General features: G+C 46.3%; 1 protein-coding gene across 4 annotated transcripts in view; it reads left to right on the forward strand.

Moving 5' to 3' along the window:
* The first annotated feature begins 2663 nt into the window (after positions 1-2663).
* LCORL (ligand dependent nuclear receptor corepressor like) overlaps positions 2664-23646 on the forward strand; it is an 86731-nt gene continuing 65748 nt past the window's right edge. For 2 of the 4 annotated variants that reach the window (XM_026678839.2, XM_026678842.2), the window contains exon 1: positions 2664-2813. In XM_026678839.2, coding sequence (XP_026534624.2) covers positions 2693-2813 — 121 coding nt within the window. In that variant the 5' untranslated portion in view covers positions 2664-2692. The remainder of the gene's footprint in view (positions 2814-23646) is intronic. The other 2 variants (XM_026678840.2, XM_087963357.1) reach the window with 1 other exon arrangement.

Genomic DNA, 23646 nt, shown 5'->3' on the forward strand with positions numbered 1-23646 from the left:
AAATTTATAGGTTAAAAACATAATTTTGAATTGAATCTGGAAACCGACTGGGGACCATTAAAATGACTGCACCACCAGTGCTATACTACTACCACAGCTTACTCTTGCCAGCTAAGTCAAATGAAGTTTGTGAGTTGTCTTCCAGTGCAGCTTCATCTCTAGAGCTTATTGTAGAGGTTTAATTGTATATTAATAAAGATACCAATTTCTGCTAAAAACGAATTCTGCTTCAGCATGGGCACAACTCCTCAACTTATGACCACAATTGAGTCCAACATTTATATTGTTAAGTGGGGAATTTGTTAAGTGAGTTTTGCCCCATTTTGTGACGTTTATTGTCTCAGTTGTTAGTGAATCACTGCAGATATTAAGTTAGTAACACAGTTGTTAAGTGAACCTGGTTTCCCCATTGACTTTTCTCAGCAGAAGGTTGCAAAAAGGGGATCATATGACTCTAGGATTGTGATGGTGAACCTATGGCATGTATGCCAGAAGTGGCATGCAGAGCCATCTCTGCCGGCATGCGAGCCGTCACCCCAGATCATGTCCACTGCGCATGCCTGTGTGCATCCCACCAGCCAACTGATTGTTGGGTATCTGCTGCACGTGCACATGGGAGATGCACGCGCATGCGCATGGGCTTGGGCCACATGCAGGCAGGGGGAGGTCGTGCATGCATGTGCAGAGGGCGTGGGGAGTGTGAGGGGGTCATGCATGCATGTGCAGGTGGCAGGGGGTCACGCACACACTGCATTATGCACGCATACGCACACACTTTCGGCATGCAACAACGAAAAGGTTAGCCATCACTGCTCTAGGACATTGCAATTGCCATAAATGTGAGTTGATTGTCAAGCATCCAAATGTAAATCATGTGGCCATGGGGAATACTACAATGCAGAGGTGGTATTCAGCAGGTTCTGACCAGTTCTGGAGAACCGATAGCAGAAATTTTGAGTAGTTCGGAGAACCGGCAAATACCACTTCTGAGTGGAGGTTTTACAGTATCTTTCCTCTGCCACGCCCACCAAGCCACGCCCACAGAACCAGTAGTAAAAAATAATTGAATCCCACCACTGCTACAATAGTCGTAAGTTTGAAAAATGGTCCATTCCTTCTATCTTCTTGGTTAACTTCATCCAGTGGTGCTTTCTGTTAGAGACTGATTCTTTTCTAATATCCAATCTTATCAAACAAATGACTAGGCTCAAATTATTCTACTTTTGGACCCATTATACAAAGACCTAGCTCTCTCTGGAGAAGCCTAAGTCCTGGAAGAAATGAGAATATGACCATCAGCAGCAAGGGGAACTAGTTTACAGCAGCAATGAGTGCATCACAAGAACAAACAAAAGACCAGAATAGGGATAGATTATCAAATCTATCTATGTTATTGCAAAGAGATTTATTTATTTATATCCCAACTTTATTATTTTTACAAATACTCAAGGTGGTCAACATATCCATCACATCTTCCTATTTTCCCCACAACTCCTGTGAGGCGAGTGAGAGAGAGTGCCTGGCTCAAAGTCACCCAGCTGGTTTTCATGGCTAATTTGGGACTAAAACTTATGGTCTAATGCTATTGCTCCAGGGAAGGCTCTAATGCTGAGAAAGAGTAAAAGGAAGAGGATGAGCACCAACAGCAGGGTAGATGTGTTCAGATACAGGAGCAATTAGGGCACAGTTGGAAGTTATGAAGGACCAGAATAGTGACAAATCATACTGGAGGAAAGCTAACTATGTAGTCACTAAGAGTTCACCTCAAATTGATGGCATATAATCAATCCACAAGAAGACCTAACTTTCTGGAGAAGTCCATAATTCTGGGAAAGATGGGGAAAAGAAATGAAAGGGCCACCAGCAGCAAGGTGGAAGGATTCAGTTACACAGCTTTAAGACTCGTGGACTTCAACTCCCAGAATCCCTCCTCCAGTTATATTAGTTCAGGAATTCTGGGAGTTGAAGTCCACAAGTCTTAAACTTGCCAAGTTTGAAGACCCTTGAGTTACAGTGGTCACGTTAGGGACCGATTGTCCTGGATAAAATCTATGTGGTTTGTAGGTTACTAGCACCAAATGATTTGGTGGCATATCATCAATCAATGCAAAGAGCCAGCTCTCTGGAAGTAAAGAGGGTGAGGTGAATAGACTCAGTTACAGGGGTGATGTGCATTTTTGGGAGACCCGAAGAGGCAGATTAGGGATAAAGAAAATCGATCTGGTTGCTAGGAGTCGGCCACTACTTGACGGCACATAATCAGCATGAAGAAGCGGTTTATATTCTAGGAAAGGCAGAAGGGAGGGTAGATGACTCATAGCAGGAAGGTGGATGGCTCAGGTGCAGCGGGCTATGGGGTTCAACTTGGAAAAGATCAGGGTGGGGAAAGATCGTCCCGGAGAGGCTGCGTCTAAGGGCAGGGAAAAGTCGGCGCTAATTAAGCGTCCCATCAATGAATGAAGCTTCCGCCAGGGTCTGTCTACCTGCCTCTGTTTGGCGCCCTTCAGTGCTGGTCCTGCTCTTGCTAGCCTTAGCTTGTCACCGCCAGCAGCGGGAATGGCGTCCCCCTCCCGAGGGTGGGGGTGAAATACGCGCGCGCGCCGGGCGGGGCGGGGCCTGCAGGGACGCGCGCGCTCCCGCATGCAAATGACGGGCGTGAGGTCAGTGGCAGTTGGAAAAGGGAACAAACGGAATGGCCGCCGCGGCTCCCGCTCCGGGCGCCTCGCAGTGCCGGAGCCCCCGCTGCACGGCGGAGCGCCGGGGCGTCCGCCGAGAGCTCGACTCCTGGCGGCACCGGCTTATGCACTGTGTGGGTAAGGAAGGCCGGGCTAACCCCGGCGCGGGAGGGCGGACGCGGGCTGAGCATAGGGACTGACCCCCGGCGCCGCCGCTGCTGCGGTCATTCTCCGCAAAACCGGGCCGAGAAAGGCAGGCGGCCGTTGCCGATCCAGTCTACGGCCCTCGGTTCGGCTGCCTCCGCTTGGGCGCCATCCCTTTTGTCCTGAGCAGCCGGACGAGAGTGCGCTGGCCCCTTTAAGAAGGAAAGCCAGTCGGCGTTGACGGTTGGGATTTGAAGTTCCCCTCCCTCCCCTCCTTGGCGTTGCCATAACAACGGCTGTTCTCACTCCTCGTCGCCCGCCCTCCCGCCAGCGTCCGGCGGGGCTCTTGCGCCTCCCTTCTCGCCGCTTCCAAAACTTTCCGGCCTGGAAGCAGATGGCAGCGCCGGCGGCCCAAAGAAGTTCCTGTCCCGGCTCTCTCTTGCTGTGTCTTGTGTGTGTCTTTCCCAACGCGGGCGCGATCTGGTCTTTACGAGCGGTGAGGGGGCTTCCTACGTGGGCTTTTGCTTTGCCCCCCCCGCCGAGGGGTGGCTGGATGGTGGCCAGGCAGCCTAGGAAAGAGTCTGGGTCTACAGGTTCTGCTGCAGAGACGAGCCGCGGACGTTGATGGCTCCCTTTCAGCCCACGGGCTCCAGAGCAGGTGATGAGATTGGCTGCAAACGGAGAGCCATTCCCGGATGAGAGGGAGAAATAGGGATCTCACTTTGCAAAGTTCCGGGTCCAGGGAGAACTTTCCGCCCAGCAGACTCGGCCAGAATGGTTTACAAGGGATTTGGGGGGGAGGGGGGGGGGCAGGAGAAGGCCATCGTCCTCGGTCTGTAACGGCCGCGTCGTTCTCTAGCCGGAAGTCCGCTCTTGTCCCTCTTTTTCCACCTGCAGACTTTTCCCATCCCTCCAACACAATGGAGACGTCCCCACGCGCATGGCCTGGGGGGGGTTGTATTTTCATCCAAACGCTCCCCATGGCTTGCGTGCATCCTTGGGCTTATTTCATTGTAGAATGTAATCTTGCCCAGCTGCACATTAGAGACTGCCTTGCTTCCAGGGAGCATCATTATTCAACACTCTGCCCTTCCCCGTTTTCAGAAAAGATAATTTTGCATGGTTTTTAAGAGACATGCCTTCTATATATCTGGCTATGTAGGGTTTCTGGAATGGCTTTATGTTGACAAATGGTCTTTGCTTTGTAAATAATGCCTTTTAAAAATCAGTAATGGTAGTACATCAGTTATTTTGTAGCTAAAAATAAGCACGGCAGCTTGATAGACTATTGGAAGATATTAAAATATCAATAGGATAGGCATGGGACAGAGCATTGAGAAGCTTTATGTAGGGGGCCTTTTCAAACTAACTTAAGTATACATGGTCCTCTGTTTTTTTTTTTGCACATTTTGCAGTTTCTCAGAGGGGTTACATGTGTGCCTAAAAATTCCAATATCCTAACCATTGCTTTTAGCATTTGCTGAATCTAGTAGTCCTTTTCTGAAAGAAAGACTACAGAAGGAAAAAAAGGAAGTTTCATTCTTCAATCTGCTTCTGGAGATTTTATCTTTTGCACAGTATGCTAAAAGATGAAAGTACAGATTTTGCATTAGAACCGATTCTGTGCAGGATGCAAATTTTATTTGATTTCTGTATATCTGACATTTTTATTTCAAGATTTGAAAAGGCATACTATTGCTAATTTACAAGCAGAGAAGAACCACTTTTTATAGTGCACTTTCTGAATGAGATGTCATATCCCTTTGACAAATGAGATGTGATGTGAATATAATTAACTGTATATATTCTACTACAAACTTCACAAATCTGGGAAAAAGTTCTAGTTCAAATTGTCTTCCAAGGAGTGCTACATATTAACAGAAGATTTAGAATATATTTTAGAGTATTTAGAATACATGTTGGACCATATCATGACATTGATAAAGTAAATGGGTATTCTCTGTGTGACTAGTAAATCTTGGTTTTGCAGCAAATGATTCATAGCTCCTAATAATATCTTTTGGGGCAACTTGTCTGCTTCTCAAAGGAGGCTAGGAGTGCTTTTTTTACAAATCAGAAATAAAGGCATAAAGTCATCTTGTTAGCTTGATGCCTGTTGATTACTATACATGGATTTGTTTGCTTGGTAACAATAATATATTGCTAAAAATAGAAACAAAGAATTCAATAAAGGGATGTACAGCTAGTATATATATTTTGCAGCTTGCACAAATAATTGATGGTAATACATATGAGGATGCTAATTCATCTTGAAATTCCAATAGCTCTTACTGTGACAGGACTCCTTATATTTCTGAGTGGTGTTTAATTAGAAATGCACTAATCAAATTTGATTTCACTCAGTTTTTGTTTCTCTTCCTGTTAGATCCTTTTATTATATTTTCTTACTGATAATAAAAATCTTCCAAAATCCATTCACATCTTTGTAATGGTTATTGTCTGTATATGATTTAAGTTTGCACTTTTTTAAGGATGCAGGTTAGTTAAATTTGTAAAATGAATTTGTCCCTATCTGTTCTGTTTTATATTCATTTCACTAATTGTTGTTTCTCAGTTGCCCTCCCCCATTAATTTTTTAAACTCCATTTCCAATAGCTCAGGATTCAAATAGTTTTTTTCTATTTGAATGCCTCATCTTATTTCCTATGTATAAACTACATTATAGTCCTATTTATCTTTTGCATCAGTATCTGTTGCCTTTTGTCCTTTCCTACCAAGGTGGCTTGTTCCAAATTTCATTTTTCATCTAATTCCTTTTCCTCTTTTGTCTCAAAACCTAGATTTCTTTTGGTTTATAAAGCTGCACTTTATTTATCCCATAGTATTTTGTATAAAACATTTCAAATTGTGATTGAAGAGTTTGTGAATAAGATAATAAAATCAATATTGAGACCTGTGGTTTCATTTCATTCTACTTGATCTCCAAGTAGAACTTATTAAATGTATTTTATTGCATTATTTGCTTTTATCTGTTTTGGGGCATAATGACTATGGTTGTCAATTCTTTATCTTTATTTGATCTTTAACAAATTCTAAGGCTATAGTAAAGAATTACATTTCTTTAAAATTACTAGAGTGGTATGCTGGCAGCTTATTGAATACTTTGGCTTTTAAATAAATTCTATTATTAAATTGAACTTACATTACATTAGATAAACAATAGAAGTTAAGGACAGATGATTTGTTGCTATATTTGGAATCTTGAAACACTGCACTTAACCTTAATATGTTTCTGCTAAATTTTAAGGCTATGAAACTTCAAGAGTTGGAAAATTGAAATATTAGCAGAGTGCCATTTGATTAAAGTAAAACATTGCAATTATAGATGTTTTTGCCTCCATTTAGCATACCCTTTAATATACACATCTCTTCTAAAAATCCAAACACCAAAAAACTCACAAATGAACCATGAGAACAAGACAGACTTTGGGAAATACAGATTTATTATAACAAAGTACTGTATTTGCCGCGTATAAGCGACTTTTGCCTAAAAACATGCCTCCAAGTGGGGGGGTCTTATGCGCATGCGAATACATTGTCACGTGCAAGAGCGACGGGCGGAGCTCCGCACTGCGGCCCCTTCAAGCCCAGCCGAGTCTCTCTTCCTCCTCCCACCCACCCACCCACCCACCCTCCGCCCGGCTCGGGCGCTGAGGCCAATCTGGAGGTGGGGTGGGGTGGAGCGGGAGGGTCTCTGGCGGGGCCCGCCCAGCCAGCCCCGAGCCGCGTAATGGCCCAGGGGGGGGGAGAAGGTGGTGGGGGTGGACTGTGGCGCCCCTCCTTCTGGGCAGCGGGCGGGGCGGCAATTTGCTCCTCCCGCTTCTCCCTCCCTCTTTGAAAGACCGGGAGGGCTGTGCTTGGGCGGGGGGAATGTCCTCAGGAAGTTCCTGATGGGACCCCGCTGGGCAGGGCCACCCAGCTCCCGAGCTGCTTTCCAGGGTCCCCTTGGGAAGAAAAGGGTCCGGTGGGCGGTGGAAGAAGGCGAGCGCCCTCCTCCCGCCCCTGTCCCGTCCCGTCCCTCCTCTTGTCCCCTCCTCCCCTCCCCGCTTAAGAGAGAAAGATCTGCCTCCCCTGCACCGAGCTTCCACCCGGCGCCGCGTCTCCCGGCCAGCGCGCGCTGCGACTTGGGAACCGGCCAAGCGACTTTAAAACCGAGCGGAGGCCAGAGATAGCGGAATTACCCTCCACACCACACACACACACACACAGAGAGAGAGAGAGAGAGAGAGAGAGAGAGAGAGAGTGAGTGAGTGAGTGAGTTGGCAGCTGTCCATCCCCCACCCTTGGAGTCCCGATGGCACGCACGCGGGGCTGTCACAAAGAAAGGGAGAGGAATTGAGTGCCAGCCTGAGAAAGGCGAAGCTGCCTCTCTAAAGCATTTTGGTGGCTTTGTAAGTTTGGGGGAAAGGGGTTGGGGTGTCAATCAAGAATTATATCCAGAATACCCCAAGTGTTACAACTTACCGTATTTGCCGGCGTATGGACGACTTTTTTGCCTTGAAAAGCATGCCTCCAAGTGGGGGTCGTCTTATACGGCGAGTATATAACAAAAACTATATTTTGAGTGGAAATGTTGGGGGCTCGTCTTATACGCCCAGTCGTCTTATACGCCGGCAAATACGGTAATTAAAATTTGCTTCACATTTCACCTGGACACTCTCTGCACTTCCCCAAAGGAAGTACATCTCAGAGATTGAGAAACCCTGGTTTAGTCAGTGTCACTTTTGGTTGAGTTTCAGTTTTCATAGTCTCATGTTCTCAAAGATCCTGAGAACATGACAATGACAAATTCATAGTAGATTCCGTGAATATGAGCTGCCCAAACCCTGACGCAGCAAAGCGGCTCCAAACTCCAAACATTTCTACCACCATGGGTTACAATTGGTATCAAGTTCTTTTGATGAAATGCTGTATTTGGTTTTCACCAAACACACTCCATCTTTGCTGCTCTGTCCAAAGCATTGTTGCAGAAGTTCTGGTCTTTACCTGGGTATCAATGAGCAAACTTTAGTCTGTGGCTTTCCTTCTGGCACACCTGCCATGTAGAATCTGATTTGTGCAACTTCTAATAGTACAGTCATGCATTTCAGCATCATAGTGGCAAAGCTACACATCATGAAATTCTGGGACTCAGATATTTCTTACATAATCTTGCAATCTGTTGTTGGGTTGAATTTGCTGGAGTTGCTTGGCCTAGGAAAATTGGCTGTTCTTTGAACTCTATTTGCAGAAGATTTTTCAGACAAATTGATATCATTTATTTAGCAATAGTATTTGTTGTAGAAACAATATTGTTATTAATATTAATGTTGAGACTTTGGAAAAAGTGCGGAGAAGAGCAACTAAGATGATTAAAGGCCTGAAGACTAAAACATGAACAGTTGCAGGATTTGAGTTTGGCTAGTCTAGAGAAAAGGAGGAATGAAGGGGGACATGATAGCAGTATTCCAGTATTTGAAAGGCTGCCACAAAGAGTAGGGGGTCAACTTCTTTTCCAAAGGACCAGAGGGCAGGACAAGAAACACTGGATGGAAATTAATCAAGGAAAGAAGCAACCAAGAATTAAGGAGAAACCTAACAGTAAAGACAATTAACCAGTGGGACAGCTTGCCATCAGAAGTTATGGGTGCTTCATCACTGGAGGTTTTTAAGAAGATACTGGACAGCCACTTGTCTGAAATGGTATAGGGCAGGGCTGTCAAACTCCCGGCCCATGGGCCAGATGTGTCACAACCTGGCCACACCCATGCCTGGTTTAATGAAGGGGGGGAAGTCAGATATATCACATGGTGCCACAGTGACAACATGAACTTAACACCCCTAGTATATGCTTGAGCAGGGGGTTGGATTAGAAGATCTCCAAAAACCAATCTGATTAACTGATCTTTAAATCTGTTACCAGACTTAGTGGTTATCTATAACCTAATTTCTGAAAACCTTATCTCTTTGATCTAGGCAGTCTATACCACACAACTAAAGAGCAAATACATGAGGTGTGAATTAGATAGGTTCCTCCCAGATCCTCTCTAATAATATAGAAATCATCTACTCTGATATGTGCACCTGAATCTAATTCTAGTATTGGAGGTAGTAAAATGTAGTTATGTTCTTTTTCCAAATGCAGAATTTCCATTTATATTTATAGGTAGTGCTTGGGTTATGATGGTAATTGGGATTGGAATTTCATCACTAAGCAATGTGGTGATAAGATGCAGTACCACATCACTTAGCAACAGCAATTCTGTCAGTCTGAGTTGCCATAGTTACCAGTGATAGTTAGGCAAGAGCCCACCCTGAACTAATTCATTCCTACTTTGGTTACTTCCAGTTCCAAGCCGCCATAAGACATCTTCTCTTCAACTCCCCCCAATTGTCTTCCTCCCCCATCTTTATCCTTTTGGGCATCTTTCACTTTCTTCCATTGCCTTTGCTGCCCTCTGCTCCACTGGCCCTACCACCCCAGTTCTCCGTCTTCCTCTTGATACTGGTACATATCTGGCTTGGCCTTCATGGTGATTTGGACAAGAGTGTACATAGCCTACATAACCTTCAGAGAAAGGCCTGGCCCAGCCAGCAGCTGCATAGGAAGGTCCAAGCTATCCATGTTTTGTTGGCAGCAGAAAGAAGATGGTGAACATCAACTGAGGACAGGGCCCATTGGATCACAGAGTGGCCAAAAGAACAAAGATGAGGGAGGAGATACATGGGGAGCAATTGAAGTGCCCCTGTAATAATTGGGTAAGCTTCCAAAGCACCCAATTTTTTTTAAAAAAAATATTTTTTATTATACATTTTCCTTTTTTATACATTTCCATTTCTGCAACGGCTGTGTACTATCTATCAATTCTCCTCCATGCTGCTACGAGAGTCCAGGATAGAGAAAGACTCCTCCTATGTCATCCAGCTGAGTCTGCCAAAGCTATAAAGGCCAACTCCTTTGACCTTCTGGGGGTGGGATCAAGGTATTTCCCTTGTTTTCCTTCAGGTAGTCCCTCCTGAAGAGGGGTTTTCCAGGCCCCCTGAGCAAAGGTTTTCTTCCACTCAATTCTGATTGGGGGGAATATGAGGAAAAGGGTTCTATGGATCCTTCAGACCAAAGTCACTCCTCCATGTCTGAGGAGGAAGAAGGGGAGGTTAGAGATTCAAATCTATCAGAAGATGAGGGATTAAAGCCTAAACAACCCATTTTTCAGGTCTTTTAAAGTCATCCTTGTTCAAATCTCTATTGCACAAGGCCCTAATTACTGCCCTGCTGGGATCTAATGAAGTGGGAACCTTCACCCCAGGGCGATTCTTTATTTTAAAAAACTAATTGTTCAAGCTGAGGTACTTCTATCACCCAAGTTATTTTTAGATCTGGTGCGTGAACAGTACACCTCTCCAGGGTCGGGGCCATGCCCTCATCCCATGACAGGTGTTTTTATAATGTAGGCCCTTGGCCAATGCCCTTCTAGTGCCGCCAGTTGACGCTCCTGTGGTTGCCTCTGTCTCCACACCTGGAACTCTGACAGAACCAGAAGATGTCCTTAAGACTGATGACAAGAGGTCAAAACACTCTTAAGTGCATTCATCAAGCCGCAGTATGGGCAGTCCGATCCTCCACCACAGCATCCTTCTTTACAAGGTCTTCTCTGCGTTGGCTATGCCAACTACAAGATCATTTGCCTCCCAGTGATACCGGGTCCCACCAGGACATGAATAAGATCATTGCTGCAGCAGAGTTTACACCTTAAACTCTGCAAAATTTGCATCAAAAGCAATGGCATCCTCGGTGGCAGTGAGACACCTTCTGTGGCTGCGCAATTGGCAGGCAGAATTGTGTTGAAAATGGAAGCTCGGGTGAGAGTGTATGGGGACACCCTGGAACCATACCTGGTCAAAACCAGGTACAAAAGGAAGATTCTTTTATCTGTAAAGAGATCGGATTTTTGTCAGGCTCCGTACTTCTGTCCATCTTCCTTTCGGCCAGAGTCCAACACCCATTTTCCTCGGGGCCAGAGGGCGTTCCCTCCTCACCAGGAGCAATAACTTGATCGATCGGGCGGATAACAGCAATTTTCCAGCAAACGGCCCTTTTGAGGCAGAGGAGGCCATTCGTTCCGATACTCTAAATGACTGCTCTCCTTTCCCTTCCATCGGTCCTCAGCTTGAGTTCCTCTCCCCTCCTCCGAGGTTTTTTCTCTGCTGTCCAGTTTCTCAGGACAGTTCTAGATGGGCCCTCATGGAATCAGCCATTCAACATATGGTAGACATAAAAGCCATCCAAGTGGTTCCAGTGAATCAACGGGGGCTGGGATTCTACTGCCGGCTCTTTGTGATCCCAAAGGCCTCGGGGTGGGGGGTAGAGGGCAATCCTCAACCTCAAGCCCTTTAATAAGTTCATTCCCTACAGGTGCTTCAAGATGCAGTTCCTCCAGACTATTCTGGAGAGCATTCGGGAGGGCGACCTCCTCTCATCCATAGACCTCTCGGAGGCATACCTCCATATCTCGATCTGGCCCCTTCATAGCCAGTTCCTTTGTTTTTGCTACAACAAGCACTATCAATATCGGGCCGTTCTGTTTCGCCTCTCATGGGCCCCCAGGGTATTTAACTAGTTTCTGGTGGCATTGGCAGCGTTCCTATTCACCCTCCCTGTGAGGGTCCAATGCTACTTTGATGATATACTGATTCAGTCATCTTCAACCCAATCCGTCAACGACGACCTTCAGAACATGGTACGGATTCTGCAGGAACACGGTTTTTCCATAAACTTTGGCAAAAGTCATCTTCTAACAACCATCTGTCTCCTACACCTAGGGGCAGTCATCAACACAACCTTCTGCAAGGTTTTCCTTTCCCCGGATCGTCAAGAGAGTCTGAACAACTTTATAAACTGGATTTTGACAGCAGCATACAGTTCCTCTGTCTTTACTATCCCAGCTCCTAAGAAAGATTATTTCCTGTATGGACATTGTGCCATGGGCCCGACTCCATGCCTGGAAACTGTAATGGTTCCTGCTGCCATTTCAATGGGCAGGAACCAGCCACTCATCCAACAGAGTCTGAGTTCCTCCACCAGTCTTTCGTTCTTTCTGGTGGTGGCAGTCCCAGGCCATCAGGAAAGGCCATTTTTTCAAGGAGCGAGACAGACTCATGATCATGACAGATGCCAGTCTATGACTGGGGGGAACATCTGCAAAGCGAGATAGCTCAGGGTCATTGGTCCCAGACGGACAGGTCTCGCCCCATCAATTGGCTCAAACTCAGGGCTATCTTTCTGGCTTTGAGAGATTTCCGGGGCAGGGTGACAGGGTCCCACGTGTTGATTATGATGGACAATGTAGCTGCCAAGGCCGATGTCAGGAGACGGGGGGACCCACTCCAAATCCTTGATGCAGGAGGCCGAACATCTGGGGCTGTGGGCAGAGAGACACTTTCTGTCCCTCAGAGCAGATCACATCTCAGTGGTCGACAACATCCAGGCTGACTGGCTGAGTCAAGCCAGGGTCGACCACTTGGAGTAGTGTCTTCATCCCTGTTCCAGGAACTGTCCAACAGGTTCGATCCCTCAGTAGTCAACCTATTTGCTACCCCTATTTGCTACTGCTCAGGTAGAGAGATTCTTCACCAGGTTCTCTACCCAGGGAGTGGAGGGGACCAATGCACTTCAGAGCAGATGGCCTCCTGGTCTCCTCTACGTCTTCCCCTCTCTTCCTATCATTCCGGCCATTCTTTGGAAGATGTTGGAGGAGAAGGCAGAGCTGGTATTCCTGGTGTCTCATTGGCCCAGGTGGCCCTGGTTCACTGACCTGGTGAACTTGTCAGTTGCTTGACTGTGGAGAATCCCACCCAGTAGGATTTCCCTCAGCCAAGGGCCTTACTCCACCTGGAACCTCAGTGGTTCCAATTGGCCGCATGGTGCTTGAGTGGAAATCTCTGAAAGAGACTAACTTACCCGATAAGGTGATTAAAAACCATTGAGGCATCACGTAAACCATTCACCAATCACATATGGAGGGCCTTTTGCAGTTGGTGCTCTAAGGCTGACCGAGTTCCTTCATCAGCCAATGTCTCTGATGTGCTGGTGTTCTTACAGGAAGGTCTAGATAAAGGGCTTTCACCAAACACACACCACAGGCAGATTGCAGCCTTATCCTCAGTGTTGTCATGGGATAATTATAACTCTCTGTCCTACCACCCATCAATATGTAGGCTTTTAAGGAGAGCCTCAAACTTGCATCCCCCGGTAGTTCATAGATATCCCACTTGGGACCGCCCAAAAGTACTCAGGCCCTGACGGGACCCCCATTTGAACCTCTAAGGTCAGTGGGTCTCTGCTTCTTGACTCTCAAAGTGTTCTTCCTGGTGGCCATCACATCGGCCAGGATGGTGTCGGAGTTGGCAGCTCTCTGTGAGACAGGACTTGTGCATTTTTCACTAATTCCTGGTTCCACAGGGCACAAAAACTAATCCTACCTGACTTCTGACCTAAGCCTCGACATGAGTTAGAACACAAGTAGCATATGTTGGATGTGCGGAGAGCCCTCTGTATATATGTAAAACAAACTGCAACTTTTTGCAAGACGGAAGCGATGTTTGTGTCCTTCCAACCAACTTCCTTAGGGAGCAAGGCTTCCCCATCCATGATGGGCAGATGGATGGATCAGGGCTTGTATTTCCACAGCATATGAGACTTTATCTATCCCGGTTCCCAAGAAGCTTACATCCCACTTATCAGGAGTGCAGCCACGTCGACAGCCTGGGTGGCTCAGGCGTCCATTGAGGAGATCTTCAGGGCAGCAACCTGGGTGTCACCTCCATTTATCCAGCACTACTGACTGGACTCCTTCGCCTCTGCAGAAGCAGCTTTTGGCAGGAGGGTACTTCAGCAGGTTCTTCCAGTGTCGGACTGGGGACCAGACCTAGGCCCTCCCTTGGATATGCAGACGTTGGTATATCCCTATCCTGGACTCTCATAGCAGCGTGGATGAGAATGGGCGTTGGTAGAATTACCTGAGACTCCTATACACGCGAGAGAGTCCAGCCCCACTCTGTGTTCGTCTGGTCATGGTTTGGGAGGGGGCTTCTCACTGTTTTATTTTTCAGACACACCACGTCTGTCAAAAGTCTGCCGAAAAGCTGGGGGCCAGCAGCAGGGGCTGGCTTTTATGGCTTTGGCAGACTATAAATGACGCAGGAGGAGGAGTTTTTCCCTATCCTGGACTCTCTTGCAGTGTGTATAGAAAGGGCATCTCAGGTAATTCTACCAACATCCAATCTCTTTTGAATATACATAATATTACGCACACCGTAATTATAACCATTATTCTCATATACAATATAATCATTCATATATATATATATGGCCTTCAGCTTTGTTCGGGTATTTTCCCACGTCATAGTTACCCGGCTTGGTTCGGGTATTTTCCCATATATACATACATACATACATACATACATATATGTGTGTGTGTGTGTGTGTGTTTTCTGAGGTTCTCGCGGGTATTTGTATGTGGATCTTTGGGTTTTCTCCCGCGGCTCTGTGCTTCTCTGCAAGCTCACATTACTCTGAGAAGCACAGAGCTGAAGACACAAGCCTGAAGATGATGAATGAGACTTTTATCGAAACATTGCCTGTGATACTTCAATCTTTCCCAAATCCATATATATATATATATATATATATATATATATATATATATATATATATATATATATATATATATATATATATAACACACACACACACACACACACACACACACATATATATATACACCTCCACATCTTTCCACCCTACTGGCGGTTCCTGAGGTTCTACTGTGCAGGCCAACACTATTAATATAAGGCCCATTTGGCCTATCCTCTGCGCCCAGGACTTTCACCAAGTTACTGGCAGCGCACCTCAAGGGAGTGCCCATTCATGTCCAATGCTACCTGGACAATATTTTGATTCAGTCCTCCTCCCGTCTTCAGGCAGCAGAGGATTTACAACTTACGATCTGGGTCCTTCAAGACCGCAGCTTTTCCATCAACTTTGAGAAAAGTCACTTGGCTCCTGCTACTTGGCTACTTCACCTGGGGGCGGTTATAGGCACCTCGTTGTGTCAGGTTCACCTGTCTCAGGAGTGCCCAGACAGCATAAGGGCCTTAGTGAATCAGATCCAAACAGACTGAAGAGTCCCTCTGGCCCTTCTTTCCCAATTCTTGGGTAAGATTATGTCCTGCATCTAAATTGTCCCCTGGGCACGCCTGAACGCCAGGACCTTACAGTGGTTTCTGCTGCCTTACCACATGTCTGGCAGAAGCAACTCAACGGCCAGGGTTCAGGTTCCACCAAGGGTACTTCGCTGCTTCCAGTGGTGGATGTCTTGGCCCATAACCAGGGAATGTGCCTTTAAGGAGCCCAGCCGTCTAACTATCAGCACAGATGTCAACCTCTTTGGTAGGGGAGCCTACTTCCAGTCCCAGATGGCACAGGGCACTGGACACAGGAGGACCTGGGGAACAACATAAACTGACTGGAACTCAGGGCAGTCCATCTGGCCCTTGGAAGGTTCCAGGACTCGATTTTGGGCTATCATATCCTCATTTTGATGGGCAGTGTAGCCACTAAGGCCCATATCAGCTGCCAAGGGGACACCCACTCCAGGTCCCTCATGTGAGAAGCCAAACAATTGGGCCTCTGGGCGGAGAAGCATCTTCTCTCCATTGGAACTGAACATATCTCAGGGACATTGAATGTGCAGGCACACTGGCTCAACAGAACCACATTCAACCACTCAAGAGTGGCGCCTGCATCCAGACCTGTTCAGGTAGCTATCGGAATGGTTCAGTTTCCCGATTCTGGACCTGTTTGCCACCCTAACAAACAGCAAGCTGCACAGGTTTTACACCAGATTTCCAACACCGGGGGCAGAAGAGGGATATTCTATGCTTTTCCTCCTCTGCCCCTGATTCCAAGGCTAATCAGGAAGGTGCTGGCAGAGAGAGCAGAACCCTAACCAGGAAGGTCCTGGCAGAGAGAATGGAAGTCCTGCTCCTGGCTTCCCACTGGCCCAGATGGCCTTGGTTTGCCAATCTGGTCAGCCTGTTGGTATCCAGACTGGAGGATTCCTCAGGACAGAATCTCCCTCAGGGGGTCCTGGTCCACCCGGAGCCGCAATGGCTGCAACTGATTGTCCGGCACTTGAGCGGACAGTTCTGAGATGGGGTTATTTCTCCAACAGGGTGATACAGAAAACCCAGGCCTCCAGACAGCCATCCACTAACAGGATTTATGATTCGAATTGTAGGCCTTTTGTGACTGCTGCTCCAAGGGTCACATTGATCCTTTATCTGTATTGGTGGCCCAGATCCTGGGCTTCCTTCAGGAAGGGCTGGACAAATGTCTGTCCCCCAACACCATACGCAGGCAGGTGGCAGTGCTGTCTTCGGTGTTGTCATGCGGAGATCTAGAGTCCCTCACTCAACACCCTGTTGTGCGCAGTTTATTAAAGGTGCCACTAACCTGAAGCCTCTGGTTGTGCACAGATATCCCACCTGGGACCTGCTGAGGGTCCTGCAAGCTCTCACCTCTGCATCCTTCAAGCTGTTACGATCAGCCAGCCTGCAAGGTAGCCTTCCTTGCGGCCATTACCTGGGCCAGACTGATCTCTGAACTAGCGGTCCTCTCTATAAGGAAGGACCAGTGTGTGTTCCATTCAAACAGGGTGGTTCTGCAGTTGGATCCTTTTCTCCCCAAGGTTAATTCCTTGTTCCACAGATCACAGGAAATAATCTTACAAGACTTCTGTCCGGACCCATCCCATGCCCTGGAGAAAAAGTGGCACACCTTGGATGTTAGGAAGGCCCTCCGTATCTACATTAAGAGAACTGCTTCTCTTAGGAGGACAGAGTTCCTGTTCTTATCCTTCCAGTCTTCTACGCTGGGACACAGGGTTACGGCATCGACCATGGGTTGGGATACGGCCATGCATCGCCAATGCCTACGAGCTTTAGACTTTCCCACTGCCTCTGCGGGTGACAGCACAATCCACCAAAAGTGCGGCCGCGATAGCAGCATGGGCGACACAGGCCTCTATTGATGAGATCTGTAGAGCAGCGACATGGTCCTCTGCATCTCCATTCATAAGGCACTATAAAATAGATGGCTTTGCATCGGCTGAAGTGGCCTTCTGCAGGCGAATCCTCCAAAGGTTGAATGCAGGACTGGGGACTCCGGACCAGATCACTGCCCTTAAGGACAAGCCAGCTTTGGTATGTCCCATTCCTGGATTCTCTCGTCAGCACACTGGAGAAGGGGCATTGGTCTTACCTGATACACTCCTTGGTGTGCTGAGAGAATCCAGCCCCACCCTGGAGGTCATCTAGACCAGAGTCCAGGAGTGGCCACAATCACACCAGAAACATGTCAAGTCTGTCACTATGCCTTCATCAAAACTGGGGACTGTTGGCAAGGGAGTCATGTTCACACAACTTTGTCAGACTCAGTCTAATGAACAAGACGGAGTTAACCCATTCCTGGATTCTCTTTCAACAAGAAGGAGTGTATCAGGTAAGACCAATGCCTCTTTTACTTTTCCCATACAACATAAATGCATGCCACCCCAATTGTAAGTCGTGTTCTTCTAAAGTCAATATTCTTTTGTTCTTCAAATTTATCCACTCTTTTGCCCATGTGAGCGCTGAGGCCTGATAATACAGCTCCCAATCTGGTAGTCCAATTCTCCCCCCATTTTTGGTGTCTTGTAACATTTTCAGTTTGATTCTTGCTTTTTTGCCTTGCCGGACAAACTTTAAAATCAATTTGTTTAAATCCTCAAAAAACTTTTTTCCTAGTTTTATCGGAATTGCTTGAAATAAAAAATAGCATTTTCAGTAGGATATTCATTTTTGTTGTGACTATCCTTCCGACCAACAACTGTAGATTTCTCCACTTTCCCAAGTCTTTTTTATTGTATTGTTTTTTATTGTTTTTTATTGTATTGTATTGTTGTATTAATTTAAGGTAGTTGTCTTCTTTAATGGCTGTACATCTTGCTATTAACCAGATTCCCAAATATTTAATCTTTTTACTTATCTGCATGTCCACCTCAGTTCATTTTTCTGTTTATTTGTGAGATTCTTTGTCAACATCTAAGTCTTTTTCTTGTTTGTTTTTAATCTTGCCACTTCACCAAACTCTTCTATTATTTTATTAATTTGGGTCCTGTTTCTAGGGCTTCCTCCAGAATAAATACTTGGTCTGCAAATGCTTGTACTCTGTAATGTTCTTTTTTTATTTCCAAACCTTTTATTTCTGGATCTTGTCTGATCTTTCTAAGCAAGACTTACAAAGTTAGTATGAATAATAAAGGAGATAGTGGACATCCTTGTCTTGTGCCCTTGCTTATGTTAAAATTTTCTGTTATATCCCCATTTGCTATCACTTTTGCCATTAGTTTGGAAAATATTGCTTGGATCATGTTTATGAAGTTTTCACCAAAGTCCGTACATTTTAATTGTAGTGTCATAAACTGCCAATTCATATTATTGTAACCTCTGACTTTTTCTTGACTATAAAGTTTCCTAAAAAAATTCGAAGATTATTTTCTTTTTGTCTTTGTTCTGGTGATAACGAGTCCCCTTCTTATTTATCAGTTTGTATATCATTTTCTTCTCTTTCTCTTTTTTCAACTTGTACGCTAGCCATCTACCTGGCTTATTTGCATTTTCAAAATAGTTTTGTTTCGCCATTTTAATTTTTTGTGCCATTTCATCTTATACTATTAGGCTTAGTTTATGTTGTATTAGTTCAACTTTTTTTTTATGTTATTTTTTGTGGATCAATCTGCAATTCTGTTTCCAGTTTCTTAAGCTCTTCTTGTAAGGTATTTTGCTGTTGTTTCTTTTTCTTACTTTTTCTTGCTATATATGCTACTGCTAATCCTTGCATGTATGCTTTTGCCGTGTCCCAAACAGTTTGCACTGATGTTTCTTCTTTTCTATTTTTTAAAAAGAAAAAAATCCATTTCTTTTTCCATCGTTTGTGTGAACTCCTTATCTTTTAGAATAGTTTGATTCAGTGTCCATCTCAGTTTCTTCCTTTGTCCCTTCCATGTAATTTTTATCGGATTGTGGTCTGCCCATATGTTTATTTCTATATCTACCTCCTGGACATCTGTTCTCATTTCTGACGACAAGCATGCCATATCTATTCTCGACCATGATTGATGTCTATTCAAATAGAACATATATTGGTTTGTTTTTGGGTTTAGCTCTCCATATATTCTGTAAGCCTATTGTCAGGCCCATCCCCTATCCATCCTAGGTCATGCAGGGAGCAGAGGATCAGGGAAAAGCGAGGTCTACTCAAGAGGAGATTACCATGATCCTCCTCGTGACTTGCAGGTGGGAGCTATGTATATAGGTTTGCAACTGCGCAGTTAGAATTGCTGAAGTCAATTAGTGTTTACCTTGAAAGAGGCTTATCTTTGCTGGCGTTCTTCCCTTGGACTTTTCTCAGTTATTTTCCTGGAGTTTATAATTAGTTATCTTGGCTTCCTTCGGAACTCTTATCAATGCAGTTTGTTTTGGTTTTCTGCTTGCCTCATTATTTACTTTTGTGACTTTTAAACTGTGCCTAATAAAATAGTGAAGTTAAGTTGAAGCCTTTACAGGACTTTAATATATGTTTTGGGTTTTGGGTTATTTTGAAAGACTGCGGGTCATCACATTTTGACTTCAGCTGCAACGGATGTGATGACGGACAGAGACCATATCTGTTTCCAGCAAGATGGCGCCCTTGGTGGAAGTGCCTTTGGAGGAACCCATGCAGTTGGGGGCTGGTCGCCCTCGCCTGACTCAAGTAGAAAAGAATAGACGTCGTCTTGATGGTTTATGCCTCTATTGTGGAAATCGAGGCCATTTTGCGGCCAAGTGTCCTGTTAAGACATCCATAGCAGCGACACCTGTGATGGTGGAAAACGAGCATCGCTCAGCCGACGGGGGGCTGCAGGTCGGGGTGTTAAGTCCATAGGCCCGCCATCTTCACCAACGTTGCCACCCTTGCCACCTTAGACATCTTCGACATCTCCACCACAGTCGCTATTGGTGAAGCATCTTGTGCTGCCAGCAAGTGTGTTCGTGCCTGGGGTGGGAGCGGTGGAGATCCCAGCTTTGGTCGACTCAGGGGCCACAGCCAATTTCATGGATGCTCATTTTGTCAAGCAGTGGTTCATTCCTCAGCAACAGGTATCCCCACCAGTAATGGTGGAGACAATTGATGGTCGGCCCCTTTGTTCGGGACCTGTGGTTGCTGCAACCAAACCCCTTTGCATGCGTATTGGGCAGCATGTGGAGGAAGCCATGTTTTACGTTGCTGCAGTGCCTCATTTTCTGGTGGTGCTGGGTTTGGAGTGGCTACAGGCCCATGATCCACAGATTGTCTGGTCGTCTGGAGCTGTGCAGCTCCTTGATAGGAAGTGTGTCAACCATTGCTTGCATTCCTGTGCAGGAAGTGTGGCGATGCCCGTGAACCTGGATCTACCTGCGGAGTTGGTGGACTTTGCTGATGTGTTTGGGAAGAAGGAGGCGGATCAGTTGCCTCCGCATCGGGCGTATGACTGTCCAATCGACGTGTTGCCCGATGCAAAATTGTCGGTGGGTTGGATATATTCCCTGTCAGAACCGGAGTTGGCCGCATTGCAGGATTTTATTGACAAGGGTTTATCTGGCCTTCTACCTCCCCATTGGCTGCACCGGTGCTTTTTGTGAAAAAAAAATCTGGGGAGCTATGTTTGTGTTGTGATTACCGCAAGTTGAATGCAATCACAGTGAGGAATCGGTACTCGCTTCCCTCCATCCCTAAACTGATTGAGCGGCTTCGTCAATCTAAGATCTTTACGAAGTTGGATTTGCGTGGGGCCTACAATCTGGTTCACATTCGTGCAGGGGACGAGTGGAAAACAGCTTTCTGGACAAGGTACAGGCATTTTGAGTATACTGTGATGCCTTTTGGATTAACCAATGCCCCAGCTGTGTTCATGCATTTCATGCACAATGTTTTCCATGATTTGTTGGATCAATTCGTGGTCATTTATTTAGATGACATTTTGATTTACTCAGACTTCCTACATAAACATTGGCAGCATGTGTGGCTAGTGTTGCAACGTTTGCGTGATAACCACCTGTTTGCTAAATGTGAGAAGTGTCTGTTTGCACAAACCACGATTGACTTCTTGGGACATCGTATTTCACCTGCTGGGGTGGAAATGGACCCGGAAAAAATTCAATCGTTGCAGGAGTGGGAACCTCCACAGCGGGTTAAGAATGTGCAACAACTGTTGGGGTTTGCGAACTACTACTGCACATTTATTCCCTGCTTTCCTGCCTTGACTGCTCCCCTTTCTAATCTGCTCAAGAAGGGGGAGAAGTTCTATTGGGGTGCTGAGGAGCAGACAGCTTTCGAGGCGTTGAAAGTCGCCTTTGCTTCTGAGCCTATCCTCAAACACCCTGATCCAGGCCAGCCATTTGTGGTGGAAACAGATGCTTCCGATGTGGCTGTTGGTGCGGTGCTCCTCCAAGCCTATGCTCCCGCAGGCACCTTGTTCCCGTGCGCTTATTCCCGGAAGTTGTCAGCTCCAGAGCGCAACTATACGATTTGGGACAAGGAGCTATTGGCAGTTAAGGTCGCTTTTGAGACATGGCGGCACCACCTGGAGGGGGCTCGTCACCAAATTGAGGTTAGGACGGATCATCACAATTTGGAACACCTACGTACAGCTCAGACATTGAACCAATGTCAAAACACTGCACCTCATCTCTAGGACATTTTGGTGGCCGAGACTTAAACATGATGTGTCGGCATATGTGGCATCCTGTGGGATGTGTCGCCAAGCCAAGTATGCTCCGGGTGCGCCCCCTGGTCTCTTGCAGCCCTTGCCCACACCAGAACGACCGTGGGGGGCAGTTTCATTGGATTTCATCATTGAGTTACCACCATCGAATGGTGCCACAGCAATTTTGGTGGTGGTGGATATGTTGACTAAAATGGCCCACTTTATTACTTGTGTGGGTCTTCCATCGGCCAAGATAACAGCTCAATTGTTTATCTCCCATGTTTTCCGGTTGCATGGGTTACCAGACCGCATGGTATCAGATCGGGGGGTACAATTTATGGCACACTTCTGGCAGACCCTATTCGCGAAACTGCAGGTTCAGGCGTGTCTCTCGTCTGCTCATCACCCCAAAACCGATGGGGGGACAGAGAAAGTGAATGCTATTTTGGAGCAGTACCTCCGCTGTTTCAGCAATACTCAACAAGACAATTAGCGATTGAGGTGGAGATACTGCCTGTGGCGGAGTTCGCTTATAACAATGCTCAACATGTATCCACCCGTGTGTCTCCTTTCTTTGCTAACTATGGGTTTCATCCACGACTTTTCCCTTTAGCCCCGTCTGATTCCCCAGTTCCGGCAGTGGATACGTTTTTGCAGGAGTTAAGAGCTGTGCACCACATGGTCTGTGATCAACTAGAGAGAGCCAAGGAAGACTATAAACGGTTTACAGACCAACATCGTTGCGATGTTCCACCTTTAGCAGTCGGCAATCAGGTTTGGCTCTCTACTCGATATTTACCAATGATGCGACCATCAAAAAAGCTCAATCACTGTTATTTGGGACCTTTTCCAGTCGAGGCAGTGATCAATCCTGTGGCTTATCGTCTCTCCCTGCCACGGACCATGCATATCCATCTTGTTTTTCATCATTCACTGTTAGTCCCTGCCTCGCCCGACAGTCCATATAGTCCGGCTCCATCTCAGCCGGCCCCAGTAGCCCCTCTGGGAGAGGAAGAATACGAAGTGGATAGCATACGAGATTCACGCCAGTTGCGGGTCCGATTTCAGTATTTGGTGGCATGGAAAGGTTATGGACCAGAGGACTTCACCTGAGTCGATGCCACTGATGTTCATGCTCCTCATTTGGTCCAGGACTTTCACACTCGGTTTCCTTTTCTTCACTAGACTAGTCATGCCCAGTCCTTGAAACTGATCTTCATATGTTTTAGCCTCCAGGCCCCTAATCGTTTTTGTTGCTCTTCTCTGCATTCTTCCTAGAATCTCAACATCTTTTTATAGTATGCTGACCAAAACTGGAGGCAGTATTCTAGGTGTGTCCATCCAATGCAGTGTCTCTATTAATCGTTATTCTACCTCGCTCTTAGTGTTGGAGCAACTTTTCTTTAGAGAAAGAGATTTGGGGGGGGGAGGAGAATCCATTGGAATCACCTGGTCTTTGCAAACCCAAATCAGTTAGCTTTTCAGTAAGTTGTGTGAGCTGCTATTTCTTCTCACTCCTTTTTTCCTCCAAGGACAGAGATAACAGGAGAGGGCAGCCTGGATAAATCATATCTACAAGCATTGCGTTCCCCATTCTCATGGGGAAAATCTCTTCCAATCCACCCCCTCTTCCCCCTAATCTCTGCTAGAAACACCCCCCTTCACCCACATCCAATGATCATGACAACATGAAAAGTCCTGGATGTGTTCAAAAGTGCTCCCCCCCTTCTCTCTACCTTTTTCTTGCTCGCTTTTCTTGTGTGTGAGAAACAAAAGGGGAGGAGGTGGTGGGGGTGGCTTTGGATGAGCGATGATTGTGGCAGGGAAAGCAGGGATCGAAAGAAGCGGTGCAGGCGAGGCTTTTCAGCGTGGACAATGGCAAGCTACACATATGCAAGCAAGGGTGTGCATGGGGCGCTCCTTACGGCCACTAAAGAAACAGCCCGGTGGAGAGACAAGGGTGCATGCGGAGGGGGGGTGAATTAAGGCACCCCTCAAAAAGA

Source organism: Notechis scutatus, chromosome 4 (genome assembly GCF_049901735.1).
Source record: "Notechis scutatus isolate UNSWTSFEM ecotype Mainland chromosome 4, rNotScu1.2, whole genome shotgun sequence".
Classification (NCBI taxonomy): domain Eukaryota; kingdom Metazoa; phylum Chordata; class Lepidosauria; order Squamata; family Elapidae; genus Notechis; species Notechis scutatus.